This window comes from Ambystoma mexicanum, chromosome 13 (genome assembly GCF_040938575.1).
Source record: "Ambystoma mexicanum isolate Mex_15411 chromosome 13, UKY_AmexF1_1, whole genome shotgun sequence".
Taxonomy (NCBI): domain Eukaryota; kingdom Metazoa; phylum Chordata; class Amphibia; order Caudata; family Ambystomatidae; genus Ambystoma; species Ambystoma mexicanum.
In genome coordinates, this window is record NC_090938.1 from 607,113,368 (window position 1) to 607,127,940 (window position 14,573).

General features: G+C 43.2%; 1 protein-coding gene across 4 annotated transcripts in view; it reads left to right on the plus strand.

Annotated features, from left to right (window-relative positions):
• The window catches only part of GHDC (GH3 domain containing), a 410,758-nt gene that overhangs the window by 296,498 nt on the left and 99,687 nt on the right, over positions 1-14,573 (plus strand). Inside the window, exon 9 of one of the 4 annotated variants that reach the window (XM_069634468.1) lies at positions 6,210-7,046. The exons of the other annotated variants lie outside the window; for them this stretch is intronic. Within the exon in view, the coding sequence (XP_069490569.1) occupies positions 6,210-6,317 (108 nt within the window). The 3' untranslated portion in view covers positions 6,318-7,046. Of the gene's footprint in view, positions 1-6,209; positions 7,047-14,573 lie in introns of those variants that run through there. 4 annotated transcript variants of the gene reach the window in all.

Sequence of the window (14,573 nt, forward strand, 5' to 3'; positions counted from 1 at the left end):
GTGTGACAGCACAAAACACAGCACTGTTTAATAATTGCAGAGCAGATTTGTGGAGGGCTCTCAGGGCACAGTATCACGATAAATCAGATATGGGTGCAATTATGACGCATAAGATGAAGTAAGATGAAGACCCTATTGCTTACATTCAGGACATTCAAAAGAAATGACAACCTGAAACTCACAAGCCGTGGGAAAAAACGGTGGCGTTATTTTACTACATTTTATGCAAGGCAGATGAAGAAACAAGTGGGGATGGAAGCAAAACCGTCGGCTGAGATACAGCTGATGATAGTGCATCACTGTCGGCTATTGTAAGAGAAAAATAAGAAGAAAGATGAGACTAGGAAAATCGATGAAGCCAAGTTAGTTCAGAAAAAATAGACAAAATTTGCCATAGAATGGGCGATATTGACAACCAGAGAAGGATTGAGAATGCAGGAAGCAGTTGGTGCGTCGCAGGCGAGTAATCGGCGCCAGATGGATCAAGGTGGATATGGGTTTGTGCCACGAGGCAGGGGTATGGGCTATAGAGGTGGAAGAGGTGGATTCCAAAGTAATTGAGGAAGGTTTCAGAACCTACCGAATGAGAATCAGAGTGACCAGGGAGGATATAACCAAGGGGGACTTGTCAGCCGAGCACCCTCAGTATTTATGACTTGTGGGATGACGGGGCACATTGCACGTGTATGTGGGAGCCAAGGGAATGTACGGAATGGCGATTTTCAAGAGGGGGGGACAGCTTATCCTCCATATAGCACACAAAATAGAGAAGGGTTCGCCCACAATCACACATTGTATCAGACACAAGTGCAGCAGATACAGCAACAAGAGCGAGTGCAAATGAATCCACCGCAAGGGCAGTCACAACAAGCCCCTATGCAGACACAGCAGTATGCAAACACAGGACAAGTGTTGACACCCAGAATAGGAGGTGTCACTGTGGTGGGATGAAATCCTTTCACAGGGACAGGAATGAGCCTGTACCCACAATAGGGCCCTGGCGTGGCTGACTTCTTTCTTCTCTGATCGACCCTCCCAGGTTCAACTTGGGTCCTTCCTCTCCTCTATCTCTACCTGTGGTGTTCCCCAGCGGTCTAACCTCTCTCCCTGGCTGTTCAACCAATACCTGGCACTTCTTGCCCACTGCTTTGCGGCGCTCTGCCCCAACTTCTAGTGCTATGCGAATGACACTCAGCTAATTTTTAGCCTACCCTCAGCCACCTCTTCTCTCTCTCTCATCTCTGACTGGTTGTCCACCATTCATGACTGGTGTGCCGCCAACGATCTTTGCCTTAATGCCAGTAAGACAGAGATTCTCCTCTTCGGCACACCTGCTCCCTCCTTTCGTGTCACTCTCTGGATGGCCTCTCTTGGCCCTCTTCCTGCTCCCACCTGTGAGGCTAAAAACCTCGGGTTCATCTTCGACTCCACACTCTCCTTCTCTCCACACATCTCTGACTTCTCTAAGATGTCACACTACCAGCTGCACCTCCTCAGACTTATTCTTCCTTTCCTCTCCTTCCCCCAGAAGTTCACTGTCTCCAGAGCTCTGGTTCTCTCTAGGCTGGACTATTGCAACAGCCTCTTTCTAAACCTGCCTGCTTCTACTATCCACCCTCTGAAACTCATCCAGAACAGGACAGCAAGACTTGTCCTTGGCCTCAAGCCTAGGGATTGTATCGCTCCAGGAATGAAATCACTGCACTGGCTCCTAGTGGCTGCGAGGATTAAGCTCAAAACCCTCTGCATTGTCCACAAGGCCTTCTGGGGCCTCAATACCTTCAACTCTCTCTTCCTAAATATCTTCTTCCTCAAGCTCTTTGCTCTTCCGCCTCCAACTCTCTCAGGGTCAGTCGCTTCTCCAAGCAACGAGTTGGTGGTAGATCCCTCTCCTCGGCTGGGGTCTCCCTCTGAAACAGCCTCTCTGCCACCATGAAACTTGAGGAGAATCATCTCCGGTTCTGGAAGCACCTCAAAACCTTTCTCTGCTTGTTCTCCTCCTCTTCCCTGCTGACTTCCTGGCTGAAACTGATACTGCACTGGTTACCTGGCCACCCTCTGATCTCGGGCCCAGGTCCTCTCCCCCGCCAGTCGCACACCTGCACTGCCTTCCTGGCAGCCTCCACACTTGGGGACTGTTGTTCTGTTTCTCCACAGTCCCACTACCAGCACTTGACACCTGATGTCTGCACTTACCCTTGCACTTGCCACCTTCTGGCCGTACTTTTACTGTTTATTTATTTTTGTTATTTATTTGTTATTTATTCTATTATATCCCATGTACTGCAGTGTCCCCCCCCTGCACTTTCCCCTTTCCCTTGCGCGATCTGAATGACACCTGGCATAGTATGATCGTGGTCTGTCTTCCCTCTGTTCCACTCCCTTGCCTTGTTGCAACTTGAAACACTTGTGTATAGGCGTGTTATAAATGCCATATTATATCATATGATATATCAATAGAACAGCTCACAGGGTGACTTGATGTGTTCAGTACCATCTGTGACGCCAGACCCCCAAGAGGAACCAAGGGTTGATGTTGACGATAAGAGGCAAATCCTTTTCTTTTCTAGTAGACACTGGGATTACTTTTTCATGTATACAAAGGGGAAAATATCCAATGTCGGAAATTGCCATGAATGCTCAAGGGTTCTCTGGAGCTACGAGTCGAGTTCCTTTTACTATGAATTACCAGTGTGATATGTCTGTTCCTTTGTTGTATTCATGACCGGCACCGGTTAACATTTTGGGAAGAGATTTGATGACAAAACTTAACATGACGATTTCATTTACTGATCAAGGAATAGTGTGCTCCACTCCAGGGATACACTATTTAAATGTGGGTGAATTTATACTGGTATTCACAGGGCAAGTGGCTCTGTGAGGCGTTCCAGTGGATCCACAGATATTTTTGTATCGAGTGAGCATTCTACTGACATGGCTACCTGGCCTAGTGGGAAAAATTGTGAGGATACCTGATGAGTTTTTGTTCAGGCCGCGAATACCCATGGACTAAGAGGGGGGACAAACTGTCCATATAGAATTAGAAGCAGCCATAGTACGAAGGGAAATGGCAATGCTCGAAGGAGTAGATGATGAGGGTAGCCCATGGAGGACAGTAGTAGCTCTCGAAGAAGGGTACAGATTGACTGACATTATTGATGACAACATGTTCAGGGAAGACCAAACAGACGATGAAGTGGTGTTCTTTATGAGCATCACATATTGGCTAAGAATAGAAAAGAGGGAAGTTCCACAGCGAATGGCGATAATGCGGCAGCATCCAGCATTTTTTCAGGGAGACTTGGAGAAGGTGCCAACCGTCCTTTGGACCACAAGCCCTTATGATGTACGTTTATTAAAGGAAATAGGGGAAGTTAAAATAAAACTGAAGCCAGGAGCGATTTTACCTCGAGCAAAACATTAGCATATGTCTCGAGAGGCTGATGAAGGTATATTTCAGACCATTTCAGCACTGATGAAACAAGGGTTTCTGGTGCCATCAGTATCGTCGTGTAATACCGCAGTGTATCCAATTAAAATAAAACGAATGGAGGGTTGTGGAGATTTATACAAGATATGAGAAATATTAACCAGTTTGTAGATGCAGAGTTTCCTCTAGTTCTTAATCCGTCGACGATACTGTGCAGTATCTCGGTGGAAGCTTGATATTTCACAGTGATTAATTTGAAAAATGCGTTTTTCTCGATCCCGTTGCACAATGACTCACAAGATTTGACTTCCTTTACATTTCGCCAACTCAACTTAAACATATGTGTTTGCCCCAGGGGTACTGAGAGTTCCCATTGATTTTCAACAGTCCTACAGATGGATTCAGGCAATATTGATCTTAAGAGTGCAGTGATACAGTGCGTAAATGACATTTTAATTTGTAGCACCACGGAAAATGAGGCAGACAAGATTCTATTCAGTTGATGACTCTTCTAGCAGACAAGGGATATAAAGTAGACAAAGGGAAGTTACAATACTGCCAAGAAGAGGTGTTCTACATAGCACAGCTGATTGCACATGAAGGAAAGAAGGCGACAGCTGAAAGGGCTGAGGTGATTATGAAAACCTCAAAGCCAAATACAGTGAAACAGATGCAACAGTTTTTGGGGTTGTACAACTATGTTAGAGCCTGGGTGTTTGATTACAGTACATATACGAGACCCGTTTTGCAAGTTTTGAAGAAAGCACAGGTGAATAAAGTAAAAATAGAATGGACAGAGGAAATGGAGGAAGGGTTTGAGGAGCTGAAAAAAAGCAATTTGTACAGCCCCTGTATTAGGAATTCACAATTATGCGGAGGAATTTTATTTGTTTTCGCACACAAATGGGACAGTCATGACAGCGGTGCTTACACAGAAAACTACATTGGGGTACAATCCTCTAGCCTATTACAGTGGAATTTTACACAGAGAACTACATTGGGCTACAAGCCTCTAGCATATTACAGTGGGATTTTAGACCCAGTTATGAGAGGACACTTTCCTGGCGAACAGTCATGGGCAGCTGCGGTGTTCGCAATTGAGAAGTGTACACGTATTGTCATGGACTGCTCTATGACTATCTTCGTGGAACATGCTACGTTTGCCTTTTAGAAAAACCCAAAGGTACATTAACATCCCAAAGAGCTTCAGCTTATGAAGTAATGATAATGAACCCAACAATTAAGATTGTAAGATGTAAAGTACTGAATCCTGCCACGTTTATAGCCGAGCCAATAGGAGAAGGCGATTATGTGCATAACTATGCTAATTATGTAGAATTTTATGATGATATACCCTGTGTGAAGGAAAATGCTTTGGCGGGAGGGAATATTCTCTTTGACGGTTCTTCAAAAATGTATCAGACTTGTGGGGAAAGGCATTCAGGCGCAGCGGTAGTTAGACACAGATTAAATGGAGAATTTGAAGTTGTATTAAGTGCAAGGCTACCGTTGCAATTTTCAGCGCAAGCAGCAGAATTAGCAGCGCTTATTGTCACGCTTGAGTAACACAGAGGGCAGGAAGTGACGGTGTAAAGTGACTCCACCTACGTGACGCCAACCGTACACGCAGGGCTAGCACGTTGGAAAAGGAAGGGCTACCTGCGTGCGGACGGCACTCCAGTGCAGTACGCATCCTTATTGGACCAGCTTATTAAGACACTGCAACTCCCAGTAGATCTAGCAGTCATTAAATGCGCAACTCATACTAAACAAAGAGATTAGTGATAGTGCAAAAAGGGTTTAGTAAATTATCAATAAACCAAATAATGGAGATTCAAGGGAGTGCACCGCAGGAAGAGCAGGAATTATGTAAGCAAAGGGGGTGTTCTTTATCCCCCACAGAAGCATTATGGTGACAAGACAGCACTGGAAAGCCAGTGATACCAGTAGCGTTATTAAAGGCTGCTCTTGAATAGCTGCATAACCCTGCGCATTTCATGAGGGAGAGTCTTGCTGCAGCGATTGCGGAAGTCTGGTTCTTTCTGAATTTGTTGGAGCAGGTTGCACTATTTATGGTAAACTGCATTGTGCTTCAAAAGGGTACTGCTGGGCATACACTGAGAACAATTAAAGGGGTAATACCTTGACTGAAATGGTCAGTTTCAACATTTACATATCGACTATCGATATTCTGCAGGTGTGTAATGGCTATAGGTATCTATTGGTCGTTGTGTGTCCCTTTTCTGGGTGGATTTGAGGCAGGTCCGTGTACACACCCTGATGCCACTTGCTCAGCGAAGTTTTTAGTGCGTGAAATCTTCCCCAGATGGCGTGTGTGTGTGTGTGTGTGTGGGAAGTGCCGAGATCCGATAATGGGCAACATTTTGTTAATGAGGTATTTGAACAGATGGATCTTCGATTGAAAATGAAACATAATGTTCTTCTGCTTCTCACCCGCAAGCGAACGGGTGAGAGACTCAATGCCCCCCTTAAGGAAAGGATTGCCAAGATTAAATTGACTTTGAAGAAGGGAAGGGATGGCTATATTGCTATATATATATTGGCTATATTGCCTACCCCTAGCGCTATATTCCCTTCGGAATCAGCCAGGTTCAGACCATCACCTCACCCCTCACGAACTAGTGATAGGGCGGCGTATGAGAATGCCTCTTACACCTCCGTCTAGAAGTAGAAGTGAAGCCCAGAGTGTAGCTAAAACTTTAGGTGAGCAATTACATGATTATTTGACATGTATGACCTCTAGCATCTCTCATTTCAGATCAAGTCAAGCACAAGGGGGGTTGGTCTCAGAACACAGAAGAAGACAATTCAACAACCAACCCAGTTCAACTACTATCCGCACCTAAGTTATATGTTGGAGACCTAATATTTATCAAAAACATTACGAGGAAGTGGCATGAGCCATGGTTTAACGGTCCCTTTTGTTTTTGAGGAAATAACCTCTTCAGCTGTAAAAGTCCAAGGAAGACGAGCTTGGCTTCACTTAGGGGATGTAAAAGCTTATAAAGCAGAGATCCGCCCTCCTTCCATCGCTGATCCAGAAGCAAGGCAAGAAGAAGAATTTCAGCATGTGCAGACTTGATCAATGACGAAGAAGAAGGATGATAAACCAACAACCAGTGAATGATACAGATTTAGCTTGGACTAAAAGTCAGTTGATACTCCTTATATATATTTTACCAGGAGTACAAAGACTTGTAGCAACTTTTAGTAGGCCGAAAATGAACTTTAGAAACACCTTGATGTATCAAAGTTATGCCTAAATGTCAGTTCTTGATAGGAAACAATATCAGTATCCCGATTCATTTTGTGGTGCATACCGGTTATAAGCAGTTAAACATATGGTACTTAGTGAGTAATGTGCATCGGCTTGTGCTTGCTGTTTTTGTATTTATACGTCAAGTTTATCCTGCTCTTGTCAGAAGAGACGTTGATATTCACACTTTTTTACAGGATCTTAAGAATGGCCCTTTGATCAGAAGGCTCCTCATTGCGATAATCGAGTAAATCTTACATTTGCAAGTGTAAAGAAATTTGATGATTGTATTAAAAATGAAACATGAAGAAGCTGGCACGGTTCTAGAGAATGAACAAGTGCAACAAGCACCAGGGTGGCGCAAAGGCTGGATGCCAATTTTGTGCATAATATATGCCTGTGCGATCACTCTTTTTGTCTTTCTGTTTCTTATGTTTCGCAATCACTATCATGTTAGTACTCCTGCTGAATCAGAGGCCTCTATGGGTCTCCCCACTGTTAGAACTTTTTTTGATTTGCTTCACGATCATTACACAAACTTTGCATATGGGAGATTTAAGAGAAATGCAGAGGAAGATAGTGAGGGGTAAATACCTATCTAGATAATGCAGTACACTTGGGTAATAACATGTGGAAACAGCACATGAGGAAGGTGGGAGATAGAACATCTAAGGAGAGTTGTTACATATGCGCCCTCATACCCTATGCCATGAATACAGTGCAAACTTTTATTTCCAGAGAAGTCCCAGAACATGATGCCAGATGCCTTGTTCATCTTGCAGCATGTGTGACTAGAGGACAATTCCAGGGAAGGTGGGCTACTTTGCGATGGAGATCGAAATGGTCGTTTCCATTCCAGGATGATTATATCAAGACTTCACAGATGGAAAAAGAACCAGAATCGGAGAGCAAAATGCTTGTGTATCCTGCCGAAGCACCAGAAGAGGTAGTCATTAAAGACATGAAGAGAATGGAATGCACCAATATAACAAATAGCTGGATCGCCTTGGTATTGGGAACTAACTTAAGTCTTAGTCTATGGACTAAGTCCAATACTGATGTTCTGTGCAGGTCATCTACTGAAGTCAGAATATGTGCAAGAGGTACAGACAGGTACAGACAGTACACAATGAATGTTTGAAGTTATGGGCTATGCATGCCAAACTACTGACATTAGTAGAAGATGAATCCGTTCCAATGGTTGTGATTCCATTGGTGAATGCGACATTGTGCTTCCGAAGAGAAGGACAGAATCATGTGAGAGACAACAAAGGCTGCAATAGTACAGTTGATGTTTGCAGGATGGGAGCAGGGACAGCTGTCCGCATGGATCGATATTGGGCTTGTGGGCCGAGGGCCTACATGACGCTGCCTAGGGATTGGGGAGGGACGTGCTCCTTGGTGCTTATTCATGTTCCAGCATTGAGTGACCCGAACATTGGAGAATTTCCAAAAGTAGATGCCCATTTAAGAAAAAGATTGCTTGAATTTCTCAGTCGAACCAACCAGAACAGAGAATTACTTCTCAGCCAAGTCAATTGAAGCGCATGATGCCATTCCGTATGAGCACAGTTTATTCAGCAAGACTGCTTCAATATTTACAACTATCTTCATGCCTGGGATCCAGACGGTGGCTCATGCCAAATGGTGTCAAATTACCAGATGGGAGCTCCTGCAGACAATCAACACCACCATAAAGGTATTCAATGCTTTCAAGGAAGAGCTGAGGGCCATACCACTAATGACCCTGCAGAACAGATATGTCCTTGATATGATCACAGCAATGGAAGGAGGAGTTGTGCCAAAATCGGGCCATCATGTTGCACATTCACACCTTCTCACGATGACGAGAATGGGACCTTGACAGAGGCCATAACGTTGCTGACAATCCTGCATACTAAGATGGAAGACGAGACAGAGAACATTGCAGATGACAGTTGGTTTGCGTCTATATTCTCAGGGATTCCACAGTGGATCGCGAACATCTTCAAGTTTCTTGGAGCAGTATTGGTGATTGTGATGTTTGGATTCTGTGAGATCAGGATAATAATTGTCCAATGTAAGAAGACAGCAAAGAAAGCAGTAGGAATGAAGATCATGATCGATGTTGAATCAGGGTTTGGACCCAAAGGAATTGACTGATGAAGATGTCAGAATAAACATAGAGGCCAGCACCGTAGCACCTGAGGAAACAAAGTTCATGTATCCAAAGAACCATAAGTAGTATGTGGGACGATGGGTCTATTGTAATCTGAATGGACAGTGCAACTACATACCTGGGGTCTAGCTAAATCAGCCAGCACCCTGAGAGGGGTAATACAGATCTGGACTCCGAAGAAGCACTTCTTCAAGTGAAAATATCAAGATGTGGCGACCGGTTAAGAGGTGGTCAATGACTCAACCAGAGTGGGGAATGTAGAGGAGCAGTTACATGCCTCTGCAGGAAATCCTGCCCCCTTACCGCCCGTATGTTGGAAGCCTGAAATTGTGCTATGCTTGATACCAGCAGTTGTGATCATACCATGGCGAATATTCGAAAGAAGGTACCCACTGAGAATACCTTATCAAATGCATCCCCGAAGAGATGACAATCTGAGGGAGGAACTCCCTGAAGGAGTATGAAAAAGAGAGAAAGAGTAGCTAGTGAAGTCACAAGAGACGAGCGTAATGCCCTGAGAATGCTGGCTGAAGAGAATGCATGGATCCTATAGATACTGATGATGAAGTTAAGAATCGAGTAAACTTTTATAGGCGAAAAAAAAATGATTGCACGTGTGAGAAGCACTGCAGAAAATGCGAGTCGTTCAATAACTGTACAGATGCTGTAATGCAAGTAGATTAAGTAATCTTAGAAGCTGCCTATGAGTAGTGAATAGACTGCAGGTGAAGCTGGCATTATATAGAAACTAGACATCGGTGTCATGATTGTATTAAGCCCGGACCCATTAAGAGGAAAGGCTGAGAACTGTGTCGCAGCAAGAATAAGAATGGCGAGGCTGTTTGTCCTGGTGTCAAAGCTGAAGCAGCCACGACTGGTTATCTATTCTTGAAGGTGGCAAACGTGAGAAGTAAGGTGGAAAGAAAGAACACCATGCATGGCAAGTGTTATTCATTTAAGACCTTGAAATGCTGAAAAATTGACCAAATCGTGGTCTCCTGTCACATGAGCCAAGGATGGAAATAGAGTTGAGCGTGGAGTCCCAGGACGACGATAGTGCGTGCTCGCACTCCCTTATATTCCCAGAGACAAGAATACCTTGCAAGGTCAAGTTCAAAGACAATCTTCATGGAAGAAGAAATGGGTGATGAGAGATGATGGGCTAATTGGGTGGGAGGTAAAGTCAAGTCCACCTTCTGGCACCTGGGTCTGAGCTTATGTGCTGCTAATTGAACTAAATGTTCCAGACTGGCACAAGCGTGCCAACCAATTATTGAGGGCCATAAAATGAAGGATCTTATAGTTTGAGAGGCAATGATATACTGTGTACTTAATAGTGTTGAAGATGCCATGTTGTTAGAGGTAGACATAAGTTGTCCACTTAACAGTAGATAACGAATCACAATCCAACCCCTTATAGAAAGTATACTTAGATGTTCCCCTTGAACCTATCGTAACCCCTCGTAGGTTTTTCTCATTTACCACGTAGCATGATGTCACGCCTGATGTATTTTTTGTATAAAAGACTGATTCTATTAGAATTGCTCTGAGAGACTCGAGCGAACGTCCATTGATGACGGTTGTAACTCCCTGTATTAGATAATTGTTAAAAAAACATGAACCTTTGCCATCTCGGTTTTGCCAGTTGGTTTATTTGGTTTTGCCAGTTGGTTTATTTGGTTTTGCCAGTTGGTTTGATTATTTGGTGTCAGAGTTATTCTGAACCCATCCATTGCATGCACGATACCCAAAGGGCCTTACACTCCGCTTAATAATGTTTGCCTGTAGCATTGTTTTCACTTCCTCAACCACTATTTGTTTTCGTGCTTCTGGAAGTCTATATGGTTTCAAATGGACCACTTTTCCTGTTGGAGTTCTAATATAATAAGTACCATGTACTCTCCCTGGTTTCTCATAGAATACATTGGGGAATGAAATAATAAGGTCGTTCAAATCTTCTTGTTTCTGTCTAGATAGTTCTTGGGGAATAAGCTCAAAGTTTTCTATCTCATCCGGTACCAAACAAGACAATATCGAGGAAGTGGCAGCAGAAGGATTTACTTTCCACTCCTTTCAGAGATTTACGTGGTAAAGGTGGGTCTTTTGCTTTCTGTCAGGTTGGGCTATTTTATAGGTACAGGTTCCTGTTTGCTCTAGCACCTCATATGGTCCATGCCACTTTGAGACAAGTTTTATTTTCAGAGGTAGGTAAGAGAACTAATACCTTCCGACCTACTGAAAAAGATCTCAAATTCACCCTCTTGTCATAGGTGTACTTCAGTTGGGCTTGAGCTTTCTCCATGTGAGTGTGGACTAGACTCTGGATGAGTTTCATGTGCTCTCACAATCTGGTAATTGTCTGCGAGCGGGGAATCGGTGCCTCTTCTCTCTCTTCCCAGGTCTCCCGGAGCATGTCTAAGATATCTCTTGGTTCTCTACTGTAAATTAATTCAAAATGGGAGAATCCATTGGATGCTTGAGGGGTCTTTCTTACTGGAAATGGGGCCCATTGGATCATGCGATCCCAGTCCTTCCATCCTCATCTACCAATTTCCTTAAAATCATTTTAAGGGTTTTGATAAATCTCTCTACCAATCCGTCCGTTTGGGTGTGGTAAACTGAGGTTCTTAAGGCAGAAATATTTAGTAATTCCTTGATTTCATCCATAAGTTTGCTCATGAAATTGGATCCCTGAACCGTTGGGGAAACCAACCCTAGAAAAGAATGGTAGTAGGTGTTTTGAAATGTTCTGGGTTGTTTTGTTCCGCATGGGGAAGGCCTCTGTAACCAGGTAGCGTAATCAATGATTACGAGAACATATTTATTACCTTGTCTAGAGGTTTCCAACGGTCCAATGCTATCCATCCCAATTCGAGAGAAAGGGACTTCTATTATTGTAAGGGGCAGGTAAGTGAATATGTGCGCTGGTTCTCTGGCATATTTCACATGTCTGAATGAAGTTCTTTATCGGGCACTCAGGAATTTATTCTGCCCCTCATTTACGAGTACTACAACCTGTGAGGGGAACTGGTTACAACGCATGCAGACATATGGTTTTTACAAATGTGGTAATTGTTCCATGTGTCCATACGCCCCGGAAGCCAAGGAAATCAACTTTGGTAGGACTTGGCACACAGTCAGTGGACACATTCATTAACTGTAACTCCAAATATGTATTTTACTGTATTATTTACCTATGTGGAGCGCACTTTGTGCCCGATTCATGGAAGTGTTTTATAATGGTGCAATCCCATAGGAAAACGTTCCATGAATCAGGCCCTATATTGGTAGCAGAATACATGTACTTAAAATTAGGATTAGAGAACATATGAGTACCATTTCCAGCCAAAATGCCAAATATCTGCTTGCTTTTCATTGTCAATGTCATCACCAGATGGATGACACTGGATATCCGCTTTGTTGGCTGACCTCTGCCACCTTGCCACCTAGAGGGAGTAATCGATTATTGAGGTTGCGACAATTAGAATCCCTCCTTATACGCAAGCATCAAACTGCCTACAATGGAATTAACACAGACCATGAACTTTCCATGTTTCTGTAACGCAGTTGTATTAGAAGACCCATGTAATGAATGTTACAGTTGTAATTATTTCATATGAGCCGAGCCATTCATTTGTGGATGGGCGTATGGTCAATTGATATTATAACAAACTGTTCAGAGTTGTATACAAGGGTTATATGGAGCTCATAATACTGATTAAGGTGATCTTGTGTTGGCTGCTGTGTAACACCGCAACAATGACATAGAAGTGCTTTCTGCTAACTATTTTAGTCAGCGCGAGGGATCAGTTAGTTGGCCGTGTGTCTTTACACAGGGCAAAACGCTTGACAATGAAATAGTAATGCTTGCTGCTAACTATTTTAGTTGAATTATTAATTTACACGTTGAAAATTGTTTACAAAATTTGAAAGGGATTTTAAATTCTTTTTAACCTGATTGTGTAGGGGAATTGAATTTACTGTAACGTGTGCTCAGAGCGCACTTTTGTAGCCTTTCTGAGTCTTTTAGGCTTTTTTTCCTCCTCTGTCGCCCGCGGTCGTGTCACGCTGTCGCAAAGCATGTTTGGGCCTATTCGGGGCAGTTCGGTCGACGTGGAGGACTGCTGCCAACGTAAGATTAGTAGGTCTACTGTTTGAAGCTTACTTGTAAGCTGTATTGTCAACTATAGTCTATTTTAATTTATCGCTTTATCTAGTTTTTGGACACTGTAGTGTATGTGAAGTGGCCTAAAGCTACAACAATGCCGATTTATTTTACTGAGGAATTGATTAAGCTGCAATTAAAGGGAGAGGGAAAAATCACCCTGCGGACACTGAATAAAATCAGGCACCTGGGGATTTTTAACAATAATAACTCATTAAAGGGGGACTCTACTGCCCTGTTACAAGCTGCCATGATCAATACAAGGTCTGCCATAAAAAAATGCTGCTGCAATCAATGACCTTATTATATCCATGAACCAGGACATCCTGTTTATAACGGAGTCCTGGTTCAATGAAGTCTCAGCTGCACATTTTCATCTCCTGGTGCCGGAGAACTTTCTAATTAAGTGGGCAAACAGAGAGGGGGCAAGGGGAAGAGGGGTGGCTATTATTGCTCGAACCTCCTTGGAAATGCTTTCAAATCTTAAATTGGGATACACAGTCTCAACTCCTAAGTTGTACTTTGCATACATCCCATAACTGTTCTTTTCATCTGGTGCGGTGTTACAGATCTGCAGGCCAAATGGGTTGTTTTTTTTACAAGGGCTTGACTGTTATTTGGGAGTAGAAGCTCTACATTGTCAAACCATAATTATCCTGGGTGATTTTAACATCTGGTGTAATGTGTTGGACAACCCTAAAAACCTGCATCTTAAGGACATTCTGTTCTTCCATGGTCTCTCTCTATTGACTAATGGTATATCTCATGTATGCTCATGTATGAGGTCATTGTCCGGACATAATTATGTTCAGAGTCGTCAAATTTGCTATTCCAAATCAGTTAAAACAATATGGAAAAGTTACCAGCCCCATCACTCATCTTAACACGCAGTAAGAACAAAATGGACTCTCTTAGGAGTTTGGATTTATTGCAAGTTTTTCAGCCTATTCATCCAACTCAGGATGTGCCGAATTATACACCAACCTTATGACTTGTTTACAATCAAATTGGGATAAATTGGCCCTATTACCCGTACTAATAAAACTAGTTGTACGAACAACCAATGGTTTAGTGAGTGACTGAGGACGAAGAAAAAAGTATATCTTTGCAGGGAAAAACTATGGTTAAAATCCAGATCTTCTGCTGACCTACTTGAGGTTAAGTGTAGTAACAAACAGGGTATGTTGTTGGGATAAAGCAACAAAAGGAGAGCACGGACAAGCCGTTGGATTCCTTTGAACCGTTAAATATAGATCAAGGATGGTAGCACAAAAGCAACGGTTTTGTAGGAAAAAATATTTTTAATACTTGAAAAAATCAAGAGAAGGTGGGTCACTTCTAGTTCAAAAAGGCATGGTAATACAGGAAAAGTAGCAACTCCAAATGGGGTAAGTGCTTCACTGTTCAGAACTGGGGATTAGATTCTGGAACTGTGAGATGATGGTCCGATGTAGATCGGGGTAGCTGTCCATTTTCTGTGTTCTGTGTAGTTTCTTCAATGGTTCCCGTGGGTAACAGAGAAACAGAGGTGTTGACCGTTTGG